The 24,429-nt window shown below is 36.6% G+C and overlaps 3 protein-coding genes across 4 annotated transcripts in view; 1 reads left to right on the top strand and 2 right to left on the bottom strand.

Moving 5' to 3' along the window:
* Positions 1–7,569: 7,569 nt before the first annotated feature.
* On the bottom strand, positions 7,570–9,254 carry LOC149084884 (uncharacterized). Its single transcript, XM_089233815.1, has 2 exons — positions 7,686–9,254; positions 7,570–7,602 (listed from the first exon to the last, which is right to left on the bottom strand). Exons 1-2 carry the CDS (start codon positions 9,252–9,254, stop codon positions 7,570–7,572), a joined length of 1,602 nt encoding a protein of 533 aa, XP_089089941.1.
* Positions 9,255–14,251: 4,997 nt separating this feature from the next.
* LOC149084883 (uncharacterized) lies at positions 14,252–16,329 on the bottom strand. The gene is made up of 2 exons (XM_089232619.1): positions 16,001–16,329; positions 14,252–15,765 (listed from the first exon to the last, which is right to left on the bottom strand). Exons 1-2 carry the CDS (start codon positions 16,151–16,153, stop codon positions 15,166–15,168), a joined length of 753 nt encoding a protein of 250 aa, XP_089088745.1. The 5' UTR covers positions 16,154–16,329; the 3' UTR covers positions 14,252–15,165.
* Positions 16,330–18,474: 2,145 nt separating this feature from the next.
* LOC149084881 (F-box/WD repeat-containing protein 4) overlaps positions 18,475–24,429 on the top strand; it is a 35,687-nt gene continuing 29,732 nt past the window's right edge. The window contains exons 1-3 of one of the 2 annotated variants that reach the window (XM_089232617.1): positions 18,475–18,847; positions 20,675–20,788; positions 21,873–22,058. In XM_089232617.1, the coding sequence (XP_089088743.1) occupies positions 18,627–18,847; positions 20,675–20,788; positions 21,873–22,058 (521 nt within the window). In that variant the 5' untranslated portion in view covers positions 18,475–18,626. Of the gene's footprint in view, positions 18,848–19,549; positions 19,744–20,674; positions 20,789–21,872; positions 22,059–24,429 lie in introns of those variants that run through there. The other variant, XM_089232618.1, reaches the window with a different exon arrangement.

Here is a 24,429-nt window from a genome sequence, read left to right as displayed (position 1 = left end):
GCATATATCTATCATTGAAAGAGCACCATTAGGGGTCATTCAAGTATTATGTCAGCATTGAGGGGGGAAGGGGGTCGGATTTGATGGCAAGGGGGGGGGGGGGGTTCGAAGGTTGCTTGCTTATGTCATCAACCCACCCTTTTTGAAGATATGAAATATTCTAAGCTGCTGATGAAATTTTGCTGACCAGAGGGGGGGGGGGTCAAAAATTGCTAAAAATCTGCTTACGTAATACTTGAATGGCCCCTTACAGCAAATCTAACCATACAAATAGATGAAAAAAATGATTTTAATCCTTGAATACAATTTGTACAAGGTGTTTAATCGGGACATTGATCAAGTGCTCATCAGCAACAGGTTGAAGATGTCTACTCTAGAGACTCAATAAAACAAGGTGCACATCAAAACACCAATCATCGATGGAACCATCTTCTGATTCCGTTCAAGACAGGTTTCTGTCAAGAAATCGTAAATACAGTGGAACCTCTTATTAGGGTAGAGAATAGCTATATATGTTATAGCTGATGTAGTATTAATCCTTTTTCGGCAAGAAAATAAAAGTTGAAATAAATTGCCAAAGGCAAATAAGGATGTCAATTTTTTTTTTTAAAAAAAAAACCTTTAAGACAAAATGCAGAATCATCTAGGTTGTAAATAAAACAATGTTGAAATATAATTTTCTTAATTACACTATTATTACTATTATAGGATGTGATGATTACCAATTTTACATTAAACACTTTTACCCCTGTATTCTCTTGTTCCTTCAATGTCTACCATAAATACTAAATGTATATTAAGCAGACCTTTCTGCATGAATGCAGTATAACATAGCTCAATAAAAAAAAAACTGAAAACGTCAAAATTTAAAGAAACTGCACAAATCCCACAGTAGTATATACTAAAAACTAATGTGCATTGCACAGAACAATTTCTGGAAGGATTTTAATAAAAGAAGGAAAAAACTATTGTGGGAGTTTTCACCGCAGAACATTTTCTGCAGCCGAGGGCTCGTTGCAGAACAATGTAAAACATTCTGCTTTGGGGTGTACAACCTCTGGCAGACTGTCCCTACACTTAAGGCAAGGAAAATGACTGATTCAAAATGATGGACAGGAAACTTCTATAAGCCAGTATGATTGCCAATCAGCGTTCCTTATCCTGATTGTTTTCCACATCACTTGGAGCAGCAAAACCAGTTTCTGTTTTGAGGTGGGTAAGTCTTCCCCAATTTCTAGGTACCTTATTCCTTGGGCACATTGGTCTCTAAACCACACAAAAACACTTTATCAAATGTTGCTTGAAATAAGCAATGCTGTTTTGGAAGTCCACAGCCAGACATTTATTTGATGAAGTTGAACAACAGAGATTGTGACAAATACAAGGTCTCCATTGCAATTAAATTTGATTAAAACCTACTTTTTTCTATGTGTGATTGACAAAATTTTTGGAATTTATATCAATATGTCTACTACGGAGTCTCAGAAAAGTGAAATGCAATTTTTTTTGTGGTCAATGGCAGCCTCGGATTTGTCAAGATTTTTTGGTTGATATTGTTTTTCTGTGTGGTTTTGTAGCTTCAGGCGTAAATGCAACCTGGTCTCCCACTGAATAAATTCTCTCAGCAGAGTGCTTGCAGGCCTTCGATACAATACTTACATAAATATGAGAATTTAGACATTGGCCATTTTCACCTCCAATGTGGAAGACAGATGACAGCACTTCTTGAAAAAGTAACTCTCCCAGCATATAACATTAGGGCCACATATAGGTGTGTGCAGGATTTTCTTAAGGGAGGGTTTTCATTATTTTTTTCCTTCCAAAAATGAATTTGTTTTTTAAAATTACAAAATAACACTAATCTCATCTGAAGGGAGGGTTTTGAACCCCAAACACACCCCCCCCCGCATACGCCAATGGAGCCACACATGTACACACATTTTCCAGCATGCATCAAGTTGTTGCAAATTCCTCAAAGGAATATTTACAGAGGTGTATTGTACGGTTTAATGGTTTTTATACAAGGTGCATAGCCAACAGGTATGTGGTATTTTCATGTTTTACGAGGTTGTATAGTTATTAAAGTAAACGCAGTCCCTGTGTGTCCCAAAACCCAATTAGAAAGTTGTTGCCATATCTTTCCCGAAGTGCAATGTTTGTTGAAATATTAAAAATAACGGAGAAAATTTGGGGGGGGAAAACAACATTAAATGTGAGTAAAATTATTTTTTCGCACTTGGAGTTGTTTTTTTCCCAACTTTCCTCTGGTTTTTGAATATCTCAGTGAATATTTCACTTTAGAAACGTGTAATTTTTTTGTTGGCATCAGGAGAGATAGGGCAACAACTTTCTAATTGGATTTTGGGACATGCAGGGACTGTATAAAAAGTTAATTTTTTTTTATTTGAATAACTGTATAACCCCTTTGAAACATGAATGACATGAGTACTACACATTATTTAGAAACTTTTTCATATTGGAAGCATACCTCTAGGATCACACAATGGCTCGCCAGTAAAATGCCATGCACCCTGTATATTCCACCTATCAATCCTGTGTTACAATATTTTTCTCCAGTCAAAAGCTTGAACATTCTTAAAAAAAATTAGGAACCAAGCAAATTTTTTTCTCCAAGAAAAAAATGGCCAAAATATTTTTTAAAGCTTCTCCCAGGCATTGGTGTTTTTTTTTATGTTGGTGAAAACATTATTAGGTCGGGATTACACTATAAAGGTTTTCTAAAAGTTCTTTTATAAAATTTGAAAAATTCAACCAGTAAGATTATCTGTTGCATTTGCTCAAATGTAACCTATGAGCTTTATTGGCTGAATTTTTCAAGTTTTATAAAAGGGATTTAATCAAACTTTTATAGTGTAATCCCAGCTTTACAGGAATCTGAGAATTTTATCTGCACACCTCAATGTAGTTATCAATCATAGAAAATTTTTAGTGCCTCAAAGAAAACTCGTTACAAACAAGCCATTTTTTGATTCTTGAAGTAAGTAATCTCCTAGTGTTTTAATCCCTTTACATATAGTTGAAGTACTGGAGATAAATCTCCAAAACTGGTATTACTGCTAATACACATGGAAAGAAAGGAAAAAAAGATGAGAAAGCAGGTTTTCAATTCTTTTCCTTTACAACTTTATGTGATATATATACTAAATATTTTTTTTACCTTCCCAAACTGTAGGGAGGTAGAAAAGATAATGCTGAGGTAAAGGGAAATCAATTCCCATTAACAAGGTAACCCAATGAGGATTCTTGACAGAAGGGAGAGAGAGCCATAATGTATTTCTTCTATCTACTCAGGGACAAGATATATCATCCCATGATACAATTCTTTGTAAGAAATCACCTCCAATCGACTCTGTGATGAATTGAACCTGAATGAAATAGTTGTTATCCAATTTCGAATGGCTGCATGCAAATAGTTTTTGATTCAATCAGACCAACTCTGGAAGTATCAACAATTTATCATAAATTGCACAATTAGTTTTATACTAGTTCTTACGTTCATTAAAAAAAACACCTTGTTGCACAAAAAAAGAAAAAACCCACCATAGTTTGATCAAATAAGTTAATGAAATTTTATTGAGACAATATTTACATGTGTATGAAAATATGTATGCTATATATCAATGGTTTTAAGTAAATAATAGGGAAGACATATTTTTAAATAAGAGTATTCATGTCAAATGTATCAAGCACATTTATTTTTGTCGGAACTTACAATGCTGATATTTAAACTACAGAAAGTTTTAATGCAAAAACAAGATTTTCATAGAATTTAAATTTTAAAATATCAAATCACTTGGTTTGCATGAATGTCTATATTTTTGGAAATAAGAAACTATATAAATTATAGATATTTCTGATAGCATGGTTCTCATTCTGTAGGAAGAAATGTCTTATTAAACATGCATGTATTAATGAAATAAGTTCCAATATTTTGGTTCTCTTCGACATGAATTACTTTTGAAGTAGCTGATTTTCCTAGTTATTTTAAATAGATTGGACTTATTGAAGATTCATCGTCTCTCTTCCAAAACAAGCATCACAAACTCCTTCACTCAACAACTCAAGAATCTTTTCAACCTCTTCATGAGTTTTAAAATATGGTGAAAGTGGCATAACTAAGTTATCAAGATTTGGACATTTTTTCACAAATGTTTTTAGTTCACAAGACCCACTTCAATCAATACTGATTGCAATTTTGGGTTGGGATTGCTCTTCAATAAGATTTCAAGTACACCAGTAAAATTTTTGTCATTCCATCCTCTGATGAGGAGTTCATCCATAGTGTGCTTCCTCTTGTCCACTGCATGTTCCAGAGCCCTCAGACTGACATTCTGATTCTCAAGTGCAACATCAAGAACTCTGAGCTTATTGGATGGAATTTGCTACAAATCCTGAATTATGATATTTTTCATTGAAATTCACTTGTAAAATTTCTAGAGCTGTCTAGTTCTTTAGTAAACTATACAAATGCAGTCCATGAAAATTGTATCTTCTTGCTAAGAACTTTTTCATGTCATCAAACCCAAAGCAATCTCTTTGGTCCTCTCATCCACTTTTAAGTTTATGTATAGGAAACCGAATGTTCACTCAAGTTATATTAAAATCCAAATTGAGAAATTGAAATTTTTCAAGTGATGGGCACACATCAGCAACAACTGCAATCAATTGCTCAGTTTCACTAGAGTGGATATAACTCAGGTTTAGATGTTTCAATGTCGGACCACAAACGCTAAAAATCGGGTGCAGTTCATAAAGCGCGACACGTCTATAACTAGTTGTATCTACGCTTTGCAGTCAAACCCCTTTCTCAAAAACTCTATACCTCGAAAAATGAAAAAAATTCTTACATTTGCTGTGCTAAATTAATGCATTTTCACCTCTCTGTCTCGCAAATTAATTTTCAAAAACTATCTTGAAGGCCAAGCCCAATAATAGTGTTGTGTTTTCTTTAACACTTTGTTAGCCGAGTGGATAACACATGGGTATTTATTTTGATGAGTATTTATTATTACGTTAGACTTAGATAGATTACATACATATAGATAGGAAGAATTTATAAAGCGGAAAGAGCAGAACATTTAGACATCTTGTCTACTTGATGTCCGAGGTGGAACTCACTAGTTCCCCTTACACAACACTAGGTGGCGTTGTATGTTCTTATCAGTTTAGTTCTTTTAGTCATTTCTTATAAGGACACCACATTCCTCCCCGCTAATTTAAAGATCCAACCGGACAGGAGCTTTCCTGGTTCGTTGGGAACGTCGCAAAGGAACGGGAGTACTGGACATCGCTGGTGGCTTGCTGGACGTCGCTGGTGCCTTAGCTGGTGTTGGTAGATCGCTACTGATCTCTGCCGGAGTTGTCTGTTCTTCTGGAGCAATCTGTACTTCGGAGTCAGCAGCGACAGGAGTTGATGAAAGTTTGCCTGGAACTCGGGGTATCACCAAGCTTGGCTGGACTTGATTGCCAGCTGCTCTCATCTGGTCGATGTGACGTCGGAAGAGAGTTCCATTTACATCTACAGTGTAGTGTAGAACTCCGTCTTTGTTGAGAACAGTTCCGAACTTCCACTTGTTATTGGCGGATCTGTAATCTCGCACAGCCACACGATCTCCTGGCTCGAAAGTTCGGTCATAGAAGTCTGTGACCTCATTTCTGATTCTTTCTTGAACCCTGTTCTTGATATTTGGCAAGACTAGGTCTATCCTAGTTCGGATTTCTCTTTTTAGGAATAACATTCCTGGGCTTTGCATGGTAGTCGCATTTGGCGCTTTTCTGTAATTCAACAGAAACGTGCTCACTTTTTGGTAGATGTTTCCGGGAAATCTTTGCATCGCCCGAAGGGATTGTTTTAAGGTGTGAACGTATCGCTCTGCCTGCCCGTTGCTTGATGGTTTGAAGGGAGCACACGTTTTGTGCTTTATTCCATTATTCCTCATGAATATTTCAAACTCGTGTGATGTGAACTGAGGACCATTGTCACTCACTAACACTAAAGGCAGTCCAAATCGAGAGAAACAGTCCCGTAGGCATTCAACTGTCTTGAACGTGTTTGTTGATTTCATCGGGTATACTTCCATCCATTTAGAATGAGCATCGACTACGATCAAAAACATATGCTCGAATATGGGACCTGCGAAATCTACGTGAATTCTCTCCCACGGAGCACTCGGGTATTCCCAATGGTGTACCCTTGCTTTCACCGGATCGGACTTGAATCTGGAGCAATCTGGACAGTTTTTAGCAGCTTTTTCTATGTCGCTATCAATGTCCCTCCAGTAGACGTAGGATCGAGCAATTGCTTTCATTTTAACAATGCCCAGATGGCCTTGATGGAGTTCATCAAGAATTTGATTTCTAAATTTCTTCGGAATAAAAACTCTTTGGCCATGCATTATACATCCGTCCTGCAAGGTATACTCGGCTTCCTTCCCTCCTAAAGGTTCACCGAATTTCAATTTCCTCAGCAATGGACCCAACTCGTCATCATTTTGTGTCTCTTTTGCTAAATGTTGAGCTTTCACTGGTAGTGTTTCGATTTGATTCAACTGGAAGAGTTCTATGTCATCCTTGACAACTAAGTCTTCCGACCTTAAAGGTAATCGGGAAAGACAATCTGCATTACCATGGTTCTGTGTGTTACGATAAATGATATCGAATTGATATGCTTGTAAGATCAAGGCATAATGCAGAAGTCGAGTAGCCGTCAACACTGGTAGACCTTTCTTCGAGCTGAATATCGCTACCAAAGGCTTGTGATCTGTTATGAGAGTAAATCTTCTGCCTTTCAAGTAAAGCATAAATTTCTTTACTGCCCAGATAATTGCCAAAGCTTCTTTGTCAATCTGGGAGTATCTCTGTTCCGTTTTCGTCAGCGTACGAGAAGCGAAGGCAATTGGTCTTTCTGTTCCATCTGGTAAGACATGTGATAGAACTGTTCCTATTCCCACTGGAGAAGCATCCGAAGCAAGAGTAAGAGGTAGTGTAGGATCATAGTGCATCAAGATTCGCTTTGAGCAAATTTCCTTTTTGATCTTCTTGAATGCAGTCTCACACTTTTTAGACCAACGCCACGGAACGTCCTTTTTTGTCAGCTCATTGAGAGGATAGGCAATGGTTGCCAGATTAGGACAAAATTTCCCGTAGAAATTTACCATGCCCAGAAAACTTTTTATTTTCTGAACGTTTTTCGGTGCGGGAACTTTCAAAATTGCTTCAGTTTTCTCATTTGTTTCACTTAGGCCATTTTCATCAATTTTGTGACCTAAGAAATTTATTTCTTTTTGAAAAAATGTGCTCTTTTTCAAATTTAACTTCAGCCCATGCTCCTGACATTTTTTGAAAAATTTTTCCAAAGCCCTGAGATGTGACTCGTCATTTGTTCCGGTCACTCTGGCGTCATCCATAAAAACTTTTACACCATCTATTCCTTGGAATAGCCCATCAATGTACCTCTGCCATATTGCTGGAGCTGCATTTAGGCCGTACATCAATCTTTTACAGGCGTATAACCCCTTATGAGTGTTTATGGTTAGGAGTCGTTGACTGTCAGGGTGCACTTTCATTTGCAAATATGCATGACTGAAATCCAATTTTGAAAATCGTTTACCCCCATTTAAACATGAGAATATTTCCTCAAACGTTGGTAAGGGATGCTGAGGCACCTCTAGCTTAGGATTTAATGTGACAGAATAATCTGCACATAACCTTATGGATCCGTCTGGTTTCACCACGGGAACAACTGGTGTAGCCCAATCTGAAGTTTCAACTCGCTCGATAATGCCTTCTCTTTCAAGCCGGTCTATTTCTTTTTCAACCCGGTCTTTTAATGCGAAGGGCACAGTTCTCGCTCTACGAAACTCTGGGGTAACATTTGGTTTTAGCTTTAGTTCCACTTCATGGTTATTTATCTCACCCAATTTGTTGTCGAAAATTTCTTTATAATCATCCAACAATTTTTTGAGATCCATGTCATTAGCGGTCCTCACAGCCTTAAGAGAGTTCCAGTCTAGATTGATTTTGTATAGCCATTCACGGCCAAAAATCGTGTCTAAATTTTCCCTCACCAAATATAAGTTCAAGTGCAACTTTTGCTTTCCGTACTCCACTTTCACAGTGACATATCCCGCTGGGACAATTTTTTCTCCATTGTATGTCCGGAATACTAAATTCGTAGGTTGAACTTTTTTCTTCGAGATTTTTCTGAATCTCTGTAAGCTCATTACTGATACTGTTCCACCCGTATCAACTTCCATACTCACTGGTTTATTGTCTATGTTGACAGTAACCATCATCGGAGGCTTTTTCGGCTCTTCACTCAATGCCCACTCTAACCCAAACATGGAAACGTCATTTTTGTTTTCCTCAACTGAAATCTGTTTCTGTTTGTTAGGTGCCGATTGAGTCTTCTTTGCCGCGTAGCAGGCTTTTTCTATATGCCCGATTTTTTTACAGAAGCGACATTTGCTAGCAATAAATCTGCAGGAGTCTTTATCGTGATTTGTCCCTGTGCATCGTATACACGGCGGATATTTGACAGCGGCGGCAGAGTAGTTTCTGTCTTGCGTGGGCAGTTTCGTTTTCCTCTTCCCCGCTTTCACTACCTTCAATTTTGCCGGCTTCCCGATAATCTCATTCGCCCCCTGAACAGCTTTCTCCATCGCCAGCGCGATCTTTATTGTTTTGTCTAGCTCGATGTCGTCTTCCTCAAATAAACGATCGAGGATCGCTCTATCTCGGAGCCCACTGACGAAAACATCCCGAAGCATGGTGTTCAACATCTCTTGTTTATAATCGCACGCGATTGCGAGATGTCGCAATTCGGCTATATACGAACTGATGCTTTCGCCTTCGTTCTGCTTTCTGTTTATAAACATGTGCCTACTCGGTATAATCAATGCTTTAGGATTCAAATGGTTCTTCAAAACATTCTTTAAAATGGCGAATTCTTTCTCTGATGGATTGTCCGGAGACAGTAAATTTTTTAACAAGTTGTAGAGCTTTGCAGAAATGCTCGAAATTAAGACTTTAGCACGTTTTTCTTCTGGGACATTTTGAATGTCTAAAAACGCCTCGAAACGTTCTATAAACGCATCGAAAGTCTCTGAAGCTTCATCGTATTTATCAAACGAAACCGTCACTTTTTGGTTTGTTGACGTTGAGCCTCGTTGCTCTTTGAGAGCTTCCATTAGAGCTTGATTCTGTCTTATTAACTCTTCAACTAAATTTTCCATCGTCAGAGATGTATGAAAAACTTTTTCTCCTACCTTTTGCAGTCTTCGAGTAAATACTCTATCCAACTTTTAAGATGGGCCTCGTCGCCACTTGTTGTGTTTTCTTTAACACTTTGTTAGCCGAGTGGATAACACATGGGTATTTATTTTGATGAGTATTTATTATTACGTTAGACTTAGATAGATTACATACATATAGATAGGAAGAATTTATAAAGCGGAAAGAGCAGAACATTTAGACATCTTGTCTACTTGATGTCCGAGGTGGAACTCACTAGTTCCCCTTACACAACACTAGGTGTCGTTGTATGTTCTTATCAGTTTAGTTCTTTTAGTCATTTCTTATAAGGACACCACAAATAGTAAAATTAGAACACAGAAAAATTCCTTTTCTTTCATGTAAATCAGGTTTTTCTTCGAATGTGACAGAACCTGATAAGAAATGATTATTCACATTACAGCCCATTGTGTTCATGGGTCTTGTCAATTATAGGCGGATACAATGATTGATGGAGAGTGGGTGCCATGTGGATAGCTTGTTCAGCATAGCAAAAAGTCAGCCAACAGGCAATTCGAAATTGCTTCAAGAAACTGTGGGTTGTCAGTCATCTCAGTGATGGAAGATCAGATTTGGTGGTTCACTTGAATTTCAATGATTCTCAGAACAATGTTGAAAATGAAATTTCAAAACATTGGTTAGGAGGAAGTTAGGAATTTCTCTCTCTCTCTCATTTTCAGATTTTGTGGAAATGGACAAGTTTACTACAAACTTGCAGCACCTTGACTGATACCAAAATTATTATTGATTGTATGGACGAAAATGCACCAGAAGAATTAGAAAAAAGTGAAAAATGCTTAAACACATGCTGTAAAAACTTTACACCATTTTCTGGGGCAAACTGAGGAGACATGGCCCGTAATATTTGCTGCTCTTGTTAGTATAGATGAAATTATGAAGGCTCAAAGTGCAAAACATGCATCAATCTAACCTTACGGAGTATTTTAAATAAGGTATGTAAATAAAATTGAATTGTAAAAAAAAAATTCAAACATATTTTAGTGTATTTGCATACACTGTGGTTGAGCATTGATTGTGTAACCAATAATTTCTATGAGGCTTTTTGGATCTCGTGATATTTCCTTTTTTGAGGGACACACAAGCATGGCCCCCCACATCTCAGAGCAGGGCCCCTAGGCTGGGATCTTTTGCGGGCCCCCCGTCCAGACTTTTCACGGGCCCTTCTATAGTTAATTTATAGCGTGAAAAAGGCAAAAAATGATTAGAATTGTCCTGGGCCCCAGGGCTAGAGCCCTGTCAGCCCCTTCCATGTGGGGGCCATGCACATAAGGTAACCAATATGGTGACTTCCTGTGCGATTCATGGAAGAAACAAATCTAAATTAAAGAAACAGGAATTAACCGTTTTTTCTTTTTAATTGGGAGCTAGAAATTCCGAATTTTTTTTTTAACTTCAAGTTATCGATCTGCCTGTTTTTTCTTCAAAAAATGCTTGATTAAAGCTGCGGAAATTCTCCGATGTAATTTATATGGACCCATAATTGAAAACATCCTAAACTATATGGATTGATGCAATTGGATAATATAAAACAATACGGATACATTAATTCTCATTTTCCCGCTTGAGAAGATATAAATAAAAATTTGAAATCAATGTTAGGGGCCATTCAAGTCAAGTTTGACCCCCTGTAAGCAGATTTTCAGTCATTTTTGACCCCCTGTCAGCAAAACACTGACCCCCCGTCGGCAAGATTTCGTCAGCAGCTTAGAATATTTCATATCTTCAAAAATGTGGTGTCCTTATAAGAAATGACATACGGCCGTATTCACCGTCCAGTTTCAGAACGCGATCCAGGTTCTAAACCGCGTTTCACCTCAAAATTGCTATTCACCGCCCCTGAATCGAGATCCAGGGACCAGCTTTTCGAGCCTGAAACTGAACCTCCGATTTCGGCGATCCAGCAGGGTGGATCAAAGCAACACCACACTAGAAATAATGCCTCGGAACTGGAATGTGACGTCAGCACGAATTGGCTCAGAGGAAAATGCATTGGTGGCAATCGGCTTCACTGCAAGACTTTTCCCTTTTTTTTAAAATGCGATGTTCGTGCATTTTTTTTTTTTAAAGAATTACTAGACAGATTTAAAGGGATTTTTAATTTCGCGATAAATTTAAAAATAACAGTAAAGTGAGACCTCGCTACAATGATACTCAATATAACCCTCCATAACATTTTTGAAATCTGGTTTGGAATTGCCGTCTAAAATGTTTAACTCCTCTCAAAAAAAAAATTCACCATGATAAATCCATCTATAAAGATATTTTTTGAAGAAATTTTGAAATGGCACAACCATCTATATTTCGCTCTAAATCACAATGAAGAACCGAATTTAATAAAACTAATACATTATTGATCAGTTGATATATTTATTTTAAAAAATAAGTTTTATGCCGTGAAATAAATACTTAACTCATTTTATGGGGACACTGATAACTGATTCAGAAGAGATGCCAACATTTTAAATTTGGTAGTAACTGATAATATGCAGGCGGCAAAAATCTTGTTTTAACTCTTTTCTAATCTCCTAGATATATCTCATGGGAACAATGAAAAAACCTGGAATTCCTCTATAACAAAGTTATTTCTCCAGTCTCTAGGGGAGAGAGTTCCTTATAACAGGATTTAACTGTACATGTAATCTTAATGTAATGATCTCTCTGCAACAATATTTTTTCTTGGTCCTCAAAGTAATAGCATATGCATTTTTAATGGTGATTGTTGGCAGCTCTTAAATAACATTGCCTCATGAAAAAAATGCAGCAAAACTAAAATAATGCTAGAAAAGATTACTTTATCTTACAACAAATACTTCAGTTTTTTAGTGAAATCTTTGGCAGCTAAATATTCAGATCTTAACATTTAAACATTACCTTCTGGTGATTTAGGAATTTTCTCCATAACAAACAAGGAGGGGAGGGAAACCCAACAAACTAGTCAAGTACAACATTAAAATATTTTTATTTCATTTATTGACACAAATTAAACTGCACAAGAGGATGGTAAATACAATGAATAACATGACAAATATTATGTACATAATGCAATGCATATAACATACCAAAAATATTAAGTATAGCATGCCATAAATATAATGTATATAACATGCCAGAAATGTAATTGTAACACGATGCAAAAAGTATGAAGTATGTGACACGATGCCAGAAATTTAAAGTATAAACACAATGCCAGAAATATAAAGTATAAACACGATGCCAAAAATATAAAGTATAAACACGATGCCAGAAATATGTAGGATGCCAAAATATAAAGTATAAAACACGATGCCAAAAATATGAACACGATGCCAAAAATATGAACACGATGCCAGAAATGTTTACCACAATACTCTATAAATACAACTTATAACACAATGCCATAAATATGACATACTAGCTCTAATACCCACACTGCCCAGGTTTCCTCCATATAATGTATAATATGATAACAGAAATATAATGCATAAAATGTTAGGCAAAAAAATACGATGGATAATACAATGCCAAAAATGTAACAAAATACAATAATGCTATATAATATTGCTGTTAAGAATCTGCTACAAACTCTAGGTTGTGATCTGATTAACCCTCGTAAGTAAAGAATGAATGGTGCAACAGGCGCGGTAGCCCAGGCCATGCAGAAAATGACTGTGGTGCGACAAAAATCATCAAATGAATATGGTACAAGAAACAAAAAATTTAATAATTGCATATGCTATAGTAAATTACTTCTTCAATGTTTGTAATTTTCTTTTTTTACCATTGGCTGCAATACTTATTGTGTTGTTTTTAATAATACAATAGTTTTTTAACAATGCATTGATTGATTTTTTGACAACAATCTTAAAAACATCATTGAATGTGTGCTTATTTGAGCATGGAGTGAAGTCAAAGTCGCATTCGCTTAAAGATAACATAGTTAGTTCACAAGCTAAATCTCTTTGGTTAGGACATTTAAGAAAAATCTCTTCAAGAGGATCAGAAACTAATTTTTGCACAATTACATAACTGTAAACGACAGCATTTGTAACATCAGGATGAGGATATGCCAGGCCTCCTCTATCTAGTTTGTTGATAAATGCATATGAATTATCATAACATATTAGTTCCCGTTCAAGAGAGAGCTTTTCACCACAAAATTTACATTTAAGAAATTTCAAAATGGAAAAAACACAATAGCCTGCTAGATAAACAATTATAGGCAATATTTCTTCACATTTTTCAATATCATTTCCATCAACATATATTTGAGGAAGAAGATTAGCAATGGACGCAGAGAAATTTGTGATATACGTCAAATTGTCAGAGTCTACATCAAAGTCATCTACTGTAACAGTACCACGTGAACCAGAATTGTAAGAAAGTTTCATGGTGCTCTGTAATCTTAACTTCGACTCCGATTCATACACCTGTCTTATAGACACATGGTACTGTGATCCTGCCAACTGTCTATATTTACCAAATTGTGCCTCTAATGGATCACTCTGAACAGATCCTGGTAAAAAATAATCTTTTTTTAAATCTGTCACACAATGAGCACCAAGCTCTAACAACGCATATGTAGAATGTCGTAGGGCGTTATGGGTCTCTCTAGACAGCTTCCCGTTATCTAAAGAATATTTCTCCCATCGATCCAACCAATCTATAAAATTATTTAGAAACACAACATTGTTATCACTATCAGTAAAATACAATGGTTCTTTTTGAGGATCATTAAAACGTGCCCCTTTATATGGTGTTTTTACATTGACAACATTCCACCACCATGAAATTATTTCTATGAATTTGGCAGTTCCTTCACAGTTTGCGATATTGTGCTTAGGACCCAATTCCCGAAGGGCTGAGACAACAAATGGATCAAACACCTGCAAGGACAATTTAACATTCTGCTTTTCTAAGCTTGTTGGATACAGAGCTTTTAAAGATAACCCTCTGCAATACTTCAAAAGATTCTCACCTTCTGTTTCTCTCAGCTTGCGAAGAGAACCAAAAGAAGCACTATACATTTGATGTGGTTCTGCCAAATCAAAATTAGGGAAATAAAAACTGTGATCATTACATTTTTGTGCAATCCAATTATTACGGATGCATTTTAAAATGTGTACACAATCAATGACATAAAACAATGGGGCTATTTCTATAGATTGCAATAGCCTAGCATCATTGCATGGGTGAGGATAAACAATATTGACTTGATTAGGGGTACAAAAAAAGCTCATTGCTTTGCTGTTAATACTGTTGTTATCTGTTACAATACACAACACATTAAAGCCAATGGTGGTTAGTCCATTGACCAATTTCCGGATTACCGAATGAAAATCTGAAGCATTAAAATTATGCACTGGCAAAATATATACTACATCTTTATATTTTGAGAAAAAACTATTTACCATGAATGCATGGGCTGATGTAGCAGCTGCAGTAGAATTATATGCCATGCCAACTACGTTACCACCTTTGTAGTCAAAAAAACTTTTTATATGGATTTCATCTACAATCAAAGATACAGTTTTATCGGCTTCTCCCAAAGAGGCAAACTTTTCTCTAATGTATCGCAGGTAATGAAGCCCAAACACTTCCTTCCCAGGATTGGTATTCAGTTCACCACAAACTTTTTTTATCGTGGAGGGGTGAGGCATGATAAAAAAACAATAAGCTCGCATGAAACGGTAGGCATGGGGTGAGATGGAATGTAAGAGACTAAAAAACACAAGATAATGTGATTTGTACGTTCTTTTCGTCGTTGGAAGCAGAAAATTATTCATCTGATGAATGCAAAATTCTAGTATATCTTTCTGCTCCGTATGAACTCTTGAATGCAATAGTTCAATACATTCAACAATGTGAGAGTAATGTGTCATTAGTATCGGTATGTCCTTGTGCCAGTGATTCCAAACAGTCAACTATGTCGCAAAAGAATTTCAAACTGTTGCTCTTTGTTGGTAGACTGTGCTTACCAATCGTATTCATCTTACAAGATGCAATAAAAACATTAACCTCAAAATCCGGTGAAACCACAACAGAGTGAGTTATACAAGGAGCAACATTAGGACTATTGCTTACCCTTGCAATGATAATATCCTTGCTATTTTTCAATACATACCATTCTTCATTCAGATGGATTTGGATTTTTTCCTTAAGTTTTTCGTGACATGACAAAAAATCTTTTTCATCTTCATTTTGCTTTGATTTTAAACTTTCAGCAATAGCCACTGCAAGTTGCTCATTCTCTTTAGCTTCCTTCTTTTCATCCAAGCTCATTCTGCAAGCTTTTGCTTTAGACAAATATGAAGGGGCACCAGGTATTATTGTTGGAAAAGCCCCTTTTCGTAGACGAGGCTTATCCAGCTTTGCAATAACTAACTTGCCATTCTTGGTGTCAAACATCTTGGATTCCCTCTCTATATCTGTCTCTGCAAAATGCAACTCACACGCCTAAAGAAAAATGAAAAAAAAAAATATCTTGGTTGAAAGAATTTTCACTATTAAATGTTTTTCATTGTAATTGAGAAAATAAGAAGTAATGAAAACAGAGCATAGTAACATTGCACAAAAATTTCTCTCCAGAGCTCAATAAATAAACATGTTAAAACACATTACGGGTCGGGTCACCGTAAGTGGTAATAAATTTTATTTTTATTCAAAGACCATAACATTAATTACTACTCACCCGAGAATGCTTGGTTGGAATAAAATCTTTCCTATGAACAAACCGAATCCACTTTTCTCTACACTCGCCTTCTTTAGGAAACCCAAAAGTTGCTACTTTTGATCCTGTTTTGTAATTGCCATTGCAAAATGGCATAATACATTTGTAGACCATTTCAAAATTTTTTCAAAAAAAACAAAAAATATGTATACATAAGCCTATATCTCACGAATACTACCGCGTGTTTGAGGTGTTGGTTTGACTCCGTGCCACAAGCAAAATATCCCGCTTCACTTCGGCCAACATAGCGTGACGTCACACAACCCATCGTTGCCAGTCGTGAGGCATTATATTTAGTGTGGTGTTGATCAAAGCCGCTTGAAAGAAACTCTTTTAAGAACTAAACTGATAAGAACATACAGAACATACAAGATACACAACGCCACCTAGTGTTGTGTAAGGGGAACTAGGGAGTTCCCCCCCGGACATCAAGTAGATAAGATGTCTAATGTTCTGCTTCTTCCGCTTTATAAATTCTTCCTATCTAGTATGTAATCTAAGTCTAACGTAATAATAAATACTCATCAAAATAAATACCCATGTGTTGTCCACTCGGCTCACAAAGTGTTAAAGAAACACATCAAAAAAGGGGTGGTTGATGACGTAAGCAACTTTCAAATCTCCCTCCCCCTTGTCATCAAAAGTCATCAAATCCGAAACCCCTTCCCCCCCCCCGATGCTGACGTAATACTTGAATGACCCCTTATTGCATGAATATCCACCTCAAAAGTGGGTCTGGCTCATTATTTCAGCCACCTCGTGGGTATTTTGCCTGTTGTGGCGTTGTATTTGTATTTAATTTTCTAGGCTTCGTATCTCTAAGCAAGCTCAATATTTCGAAAACCAAAGATTCAATTCAATTTTTAAAATTATTGATGTGGCGAATCTACGCTAAAATCGGCAATTTTAACATTGATCTCTATGGAGATCATCCAGTGAATGTCCCTCAGGAGTGATGCTGATGGTGATTATGACGTCTGTTCGAAAAGCCTCATAGCATGAAGTATAAATATAGTACGGTAATTTTCGTTTTTAACAACCGAAGTGTTTTTGCCATTTTTCTCTTACTAAAAAAACTCTATTTTTCGAAAACTCTCTATCTCGAAATTTTTCTCGGTCAGTTTCGAGATAGAGAGGTATGACTGTATTTGAAAGCACAGCCAAAACAAATCCGACAGTTCAGATTTGTTTTGGCGCAGTCAGATATCAAGAATGTCCTCTCGGAACACCCCCACGGGGTGAACACCCTGCGGTCCTTACCCGAAAAAAGTAGTTGAGCGCCGATTTGTCCTTAGCTGGCTGGTAGTTCGACTTTTCGATACTATTAGTTGTTAGATCGGTTACTGCTGCTACAATGGCAGGTTATCCAGATTTAAGTGAGTTTGAACGTGGTGTTATAACGCACGAGAGATGGGACATAGCATCTCCGAGGTAGCGATGAAATTTGGATTTTCACGTACGACCATTTCACGAATGTACCGTGAATATCGGGAATCCGGTAAAAAATTAAATCTACGACATCGCTGCGGCCGTGTACCCTTGATGACTGCACGACACAAAGCTTTACGCCTCGCCTGGGCCCGACAACACCGACATTGGACTGTTGAGGACTGGAAACACGTTGCCTGGTCTGACGAGTCTCCGTTCCAATTGCTTCGAGCTGATGGACGTGTACGGGTATGGAGACAACCTCATGAATCCATGGAGCCTACATGTCAACAGGGGACTGTTCAAGCTGGCAAATTTTTTCTAATTTTTCCTACCAATATGGGAAATTTCCCACGAGTTACCAGGGCCGTCTTAAGAGCATCATGGGCCCCCCGGGCCAGATGGTTTTTTGAGGCCCTGCCTGGTAAATTCTAGAAAATTTCAACTGCATCTCATTTTTGTGAGGCCCTCTTCTCTTGAGGCGCCTGGGCCCATGCGTTAAGACGGCACTGCGAGTCAGGGCCGCAACCATGGCCCCCACATAGGGGGGGGGGGGGCTGACAGGGCTCGGGACGATTATCATCATTTTTTTGCTTTTGCACGCTTTAATTAACTACAGAAGGGGCTAGTTAAAAGTTTGACCGAGGGGCCCACAAAAGGAGCAGCCTAGGAGCCCCGCTACAGGATGTGGGGGCCATGGCCGCAACTAGGGGGATGCAGCGGGTCTGGTGCCTCGGACTAGAAGGGGGCAAAAATTTCATTCTAACCTCTCGTTCGATATTATGAGGGGGCGTCAAAATGCGTGCTTGACCCGGCTGACCAAGCATCTAGAGTTACCAACACTGGTCCGGATCAAAAGATGCGGTTCAACTGCCGCCAGTCTGTCAAACTGTAGTTAGTGTATTATTTTCTAGACGGCAGCACAAGTTCAAGTTTGTGCTACTTTTGACACTGAGCAAAGGAAAGGCTTTTGAATATGATTTGGCTGGAAGTTTTATATGGATCTGGCAACAAAGGTTCCATCAACTCTTAGCAATGTAAACACAAACACGCTTCGTTAAAATATCGTGGATGAATACAGCACAAGCTAGCTTTTACTAATGTTTTGTTTTATTTTTCTTAAAAATTCAATCACTTCAAAAAACATCGTCTATGCAAGATGTCAATATTCGGGAAAGTGGAGGACGAAAGCCCATTGCTATTAGTTCCCTTGCCCGTTTTGATAGAAATTTTAAAATACTGTGATATCCAGTCTTTGGGCAGATTAAGCCAAACTTGTAGAGTGTTGAGAAATTTTATACAATTAGAAAAATCAATATGGGAATCCCATTCACAAAGGTGCCTTGTGACCAATCAGTTGTACAAGTCCTTCAAAAAAAAGTTTGTGCATACCTCATTATCGTTAGGATAATTTAAAACTACTTAGTTATGCTGCTTTTGAGCTCAAATACTTGCAGTTTATTAATTCCTTCTCGAAAATTTGATTCGTAATGTCAGTGACGTGGGCAGTGTTATGTCTGCCATGTTTAGTGACATGGGCAGAAATATAGAGAGTTAGGGAAGGGAACATAAATGATGCTCCAGCATCAACCATGGAGCACACTCATCTAATATATAGGCTTACATTTTTCAACCCCTGCAAAAAATTATTCAATAATAGGATGAGGAGACCAAAGAAATTTATTACAAATCAGCGAATGAACTGAATAAAATTGCTAGAACTGAATAAATTGCTATGCCTATAAGCCTTATTAGATATGCATATAACCTTATTATAGGATTATGCTTGTATAATAGCTTCAGTGGTATTTACAATCACAACAAAAAACAATATGTTTTGAAAATTTTTTTAATATTAAGTTTGCTAGGAAAAAAAGTCGGGGTTGAAACTGGGTGGGGGGCAAGGAGGCAATTTTTAGGATAGAATAAGAATGCTGTGATAAATAAGGGAATTTAACAGTGGTGGGGTGGTAAAAAAATCATGTTCCTCCCCCTCACAAAAACCAAGTTATGATTCTAAAAAAAAAGTAATGTACAAAAAAAGTAATGTTCTAAAAAATTTTACTTGATAGTAACATGTATGTTATGTTCTGAGGCTCTGTGTTATCTAGTTACTTACTCATTCTCAAAAATCAAAGTGCCAAATCTGATTATCATGGAGGCTCCTAGACCATGCTGGAGCAGAATCATGCATTAAAACAGCCCCAGAAATTCCTATATACAATCATAGTACTCAAGAGACAGGAGAAAAGTATCCTTATACAGGATTTATTGTTGTAAGTAGTATATTAACACTATGGAAAGTGTGCTGGGACCAGAAAGTAATAGTTATATAGACTATTATGGAGCAGGGGGTTTGTTCTCAAACTTTTCCCACCTGCAACACCCCTTTCCCTAAACAACGTTTATCCGCAGCTCCCCAGAGCAATTTAACAAAGAATCTCTTCAAGAAACCGCTGTCAGGGCAGATGCTCTGCGACACCCCCGGAAAAAAGTTGGAGGCGCACAATTTTTGAGAACCCTTGTTATATATAGAGGGTATTGTTACATAGTAGTTTAACCCTATATATATATGGGTTTGAACAATATCTTCAACTCCCATCACAACCTTTGGACATTCCTTTTCCATAATAAAAAAAGTAAAACAAATTCTTAATTTGCAATAAAAATAAATCTAGCTTCCAGTTTCTTATTTTGAAAAACACTGCTGAATCATCATTCAAATAAAAAAAAACTTCTATTAAAGCAAGAGTTGATGTTATCTGGTATGAAGGGAAAGATTTTTTTCTCAAGAAATGGGTGGGCCTACTTCTTCAATCAACAGAGAAAAAACACTTCTTAGTTATGTGAACTTGATTCTAAAATTTTTCTTGAAATCCATATTTGGTCAGGTAGACTCTTGTTAAGAATGAACAGGGTGGTAAAGTCCCAGTATTTATGAATTAGATAACTAAATTTTTCGCCGTTCCCACCAACTTGAAATTATCTAAGTTTGACCATAATTTGTGAATGCTCAAAAGTTGTAGCTGCTGATCAATCTTATATTTGCTTATAGGCCTGCCCTCTGTTTTTATGGGAATGAAAGATTAAAGTTTTTTTTTCTGCGAGCCTATCATTTATCGTGTAGTTCTTACATTATTGTTTTTTAATGTTTAATTTGTCCAGCATCTGAAAGATATATTTAATTTACATGGTTTCTATGTTCAGGTCATTTTCAATTTTGACCCCAAAAGAAAAGTGTAGAATTGAGCATAACTGGATAAGCCAATTGTATCATGAGAGTTTCATTTGGGAAGTACCAAGAAAAAAGAAGTTTTTGAAGTAAGATACATATTTATACATATATATATAACATATAAATATAATTAAAATTTTTAATTAGAGATATTATTTAAGCTAGAGGATAATGCAAATTAAGTATAAATCAAAATGGCAAAATGTTTCTGAGAATCCCAAGGCCTAATCCTGAAGCATTTAACCCCTCCCTCCAGTTTTGCAATGAAGTACACTGGAACAGGGCCGTCCTTAAGAGCATCATCGGCCCCCCACTCAAGTGATTTTTCTGAGGCCTTATCAGGCAAATTCTTGAAAATTTCAATTGGATCTCATTTTTGTGAGGTCCCTGATTCCATGTCTTAAGATAGCACTGGAAGTATAAAGACCTCAAATGCAGTAAAAAATGATATCAAAATAAATTTAACAAATAAAACTTTCAATAGTAAAGATATTAAAATAGGAATGAATGAGATGGAGAAAGAGGTTATATATTGTAAAGATGGATGGTAAAGAGGAGAGGCTATGTTTGAATTATCTTGTGTAGTAAAATCTTATCATGAGACCACTCTATGCACTTGAGGGCCTCCTGGTTGTGCCCAGTTGGACCCAGGTATTATGATAGCTCTGAAAATTAAATACCCTTTAGTAGATGTGGGAATAGGGTTTTTCCCCCCTCTTAAATTTCTTCCCCAGTATTCATTCAGATTTTCCCTAAGTTTCATAACTTTTTTGATGAAGTAGGCAGCTCAAAAGAAGGAACTTTAATAATAGACACTCTATGCTTGAATTATGCCTACAAATTCAAAAATTTAAATGTTCCAGTTTTAAACAAATTCTTTTTTGGTGGATTTTATTTGCTGATATTTTAAGTTATTAAACTAAATACTTTTCTTTCTTCTTAAATTGAATAATTTAGTATATGTTGGTACACACCCATAGGCGTACACAGAATTTTTTTTGGGGGGGGGGTTCAGATTTTTTTCCTTCTGAGAGGGGGGGGGGTTTAAGTTTTTTTCTCCACAAACTATAATCTTGGCTCGGGGGGTGGGGTGGGGTTAGAACTGCAAAACCCCCCTTTGCGTATGCCATTGTGTTAGTATGAATTGTAAAAAATTCTATTCCTTTACAGAATTCTTCCTTGGATCCAGCTGGAAAGAAGCAAGTTATATTATACCACTCATAATATATTAAAGTTTGTTGAAAGATGTGGACCTGGAGTATTTGGCAGGAACAGTGAACATGGTCATTTTGATGGCCATACTGAAGATATTTCAAAATTCACCTGCACAGACCAGCATGTAATTAGTGGAGGAAGGTATCAATCAACTACATTCTTGCATGGTAAAAAGAAGTTGAGTGCACTTATAACATATCTTGAATATATGTATAACATGCATCGTGGACATAACATCCTTTGGTATTACCCAATTTTTATCCCATTCATTTCTATATGTATTTTACCTCTGTTATTGCATGAATTGCTAAAATCATACACTGTCGACATGACATACAAAAAAAAATTCCCCCAAGAAAGAAAATAATTTGGGTATGATATACTGCAAAAAATAAAATAAATAGTAAAATAAAAATTAAAAAAGAAAAGAGAAATAATAAAAAACTGTTTTATTTTCAACAGCGTGGCATTGTTTACATCATGCATTTTATACAGGTGATGACTGGGACATAATTTCTTCAACACTAATAAAGTAATTCCTTCACACGAGCAGATTGTTAGTAGGATCTGGCAAGTGGCCTTGGTGTCCCATATTTTTCAACCCCAGGCGCAGCAGCAGCAGAGCAGGTAGTAAATAACAGCTTCCTACTATAAATTTTGAGGAAATCACAACAAGCATTGTCAACACTCTCAGAAGATGAGATCTTATCTATAAGGGGCGTTGGCATTGACCATAGTCCATTCCAGCAACCGCTAGTATTTGTAGAGGTGTTTCCACCTTGATGCACCATTTCAGTTTCAATCGGTAAACATCTAACACCATACTCATATGGCAGAATACATTAGCAGGGTGTGGTTACTATTCCTATCTGTATACAGGCTTGATGAACTCATTGTATTCATTGGCTCATGTGGTATATACACTAAAAAATGTGGTAATAGCAAAATGAGCAAAGAGAATCATTGTTAAGTTGTGTTGCAATATAGATGACGGATAAACACCTGTTGTGAAATGAGTATGACAATGAAAAATTAAAATTTTGTTTATGTAGTTGATGACGCTGTGGTGTCATAGTCTATTTACAAGAGTCGCAAATGCAATCTTTCTATTCTACTATGACACAGTTGAGGTGGGCCCACAAATAACAGGGCACACATTATTTCTAGACCTTTCCTCCATCTTACTAAACTTTCCGTCTTGAAAAGATACTCTAGCCCAACTCAGATAATACAAATACAAAGGTCACAACAGGCAAAACAAAGTGGCTGAAAAAGATGCCCATAAAAATATGGATGCCAAATATATATAACCAAAATACAGCAACCCAATATAAAAGCATATATCACAAAAAAAATTAATACTATATAATACAGTGCCCATAAAAAAGATTACGGTTGTCTTATCTAAGTATGGATAGCCTCTCGATTTATCTTACTATGTCTATCATACTTCTTTTTAAACGTGCCAATTGTGTTAGAATTCATGGCCTTCCCCCCAGGGGTAAGCTATTTCATTTATTAACACCCCTATTAGAGAACTCCCTGCTACACCACACACTGGAATTGCCCCTCACAAAATGATACTGGTGTCCCCTTGTCGAAGCAGTTGGTTGATGTGTATTATTATGGTGTTCAGTCGTACAGTCAAATCCTGTTATAACACACTCCAGTAGACCGGAGAAATCACTTCGTAATAACGAAATTTTGTTATAAAGGAATTCCAGATTTTTTTACATTGTTCCTATGTAAATTTATCTGGGGGACCAGAAAAGTTTTCGTTAAAACAAGTTTTTTTTTTCGTTATACCAGTATTTATTAAAACGGGAATCGACTGTATTCTATATTACTCGACACACCATCTGTAAAAAAATAATGCTCCATCCAACTAGAGAGAATCACTAGCCAAAAGCATGATGAAAATACAACACTTGTGATGTACATTGTGCTTAGTTTCAAACTATTGGGCAGATTTCCAATAATTAAACACTTTTTAAAACTTTCCTAAGTAAATTTCTGAAAGTGGGAAAACAAGTAGTCTCCTATAGCAGCTGTGAAGATGGTAACAACTGAGCGACACTGACTCTACAGCATCATGAGGGCATGTTAAAGATGTTTATCACTGTTCCACTTGGAGGCCATACCTGAAGGCAGAGAATACCTTGCATTCCATATTACCCGAATATTCAATATCACTGGAATGTACTATATATATATCCTGGGTTCTGCATATCATGTATAGCGATAGATTTTCAAAATTATTCAGAAGATATCTACCAAAACCTATATTCATGCTATATTATATTTAATTATATGCTGTGTAAGCTTACTTTGTCCATGACGGTCTGAATGAAGCATTTTTATACATATATAGTATACAACTGCTATGTTTGTTTATAAAAATACACTTTTTCGGAATATCCACGAGATATGTTATGAGTGAACTTAACTGTACATTGATTTAACATTGAACTTTTTTCCAGGCAAAACACAAAACAAAAAGGGGTTGTGTGTC

Source organism: Pholcus phalangioides, unplaced genomic scaffold (genome assembly GCF_987345545.1).
Source record: "Pholcus phalangioides strain wild (caught in Gottingen) unplaced genomic scaffold, Ppha-v1.0 ptg000007l_1, whole genome shotgun sequence".
NCBI classification, from domain to species: domain Eukaryota; kingdom Metazoa; phylum Arthropoda; class Arachnida; order Araneae; family Pholcidae; genus Pholcus; species Pholcus phalangioides.
The sequence above is the reverse complement of the archived record's forward strand: the minus strand, read 5'-3'. Positions and strand labels throughout refer to the sequence as shown.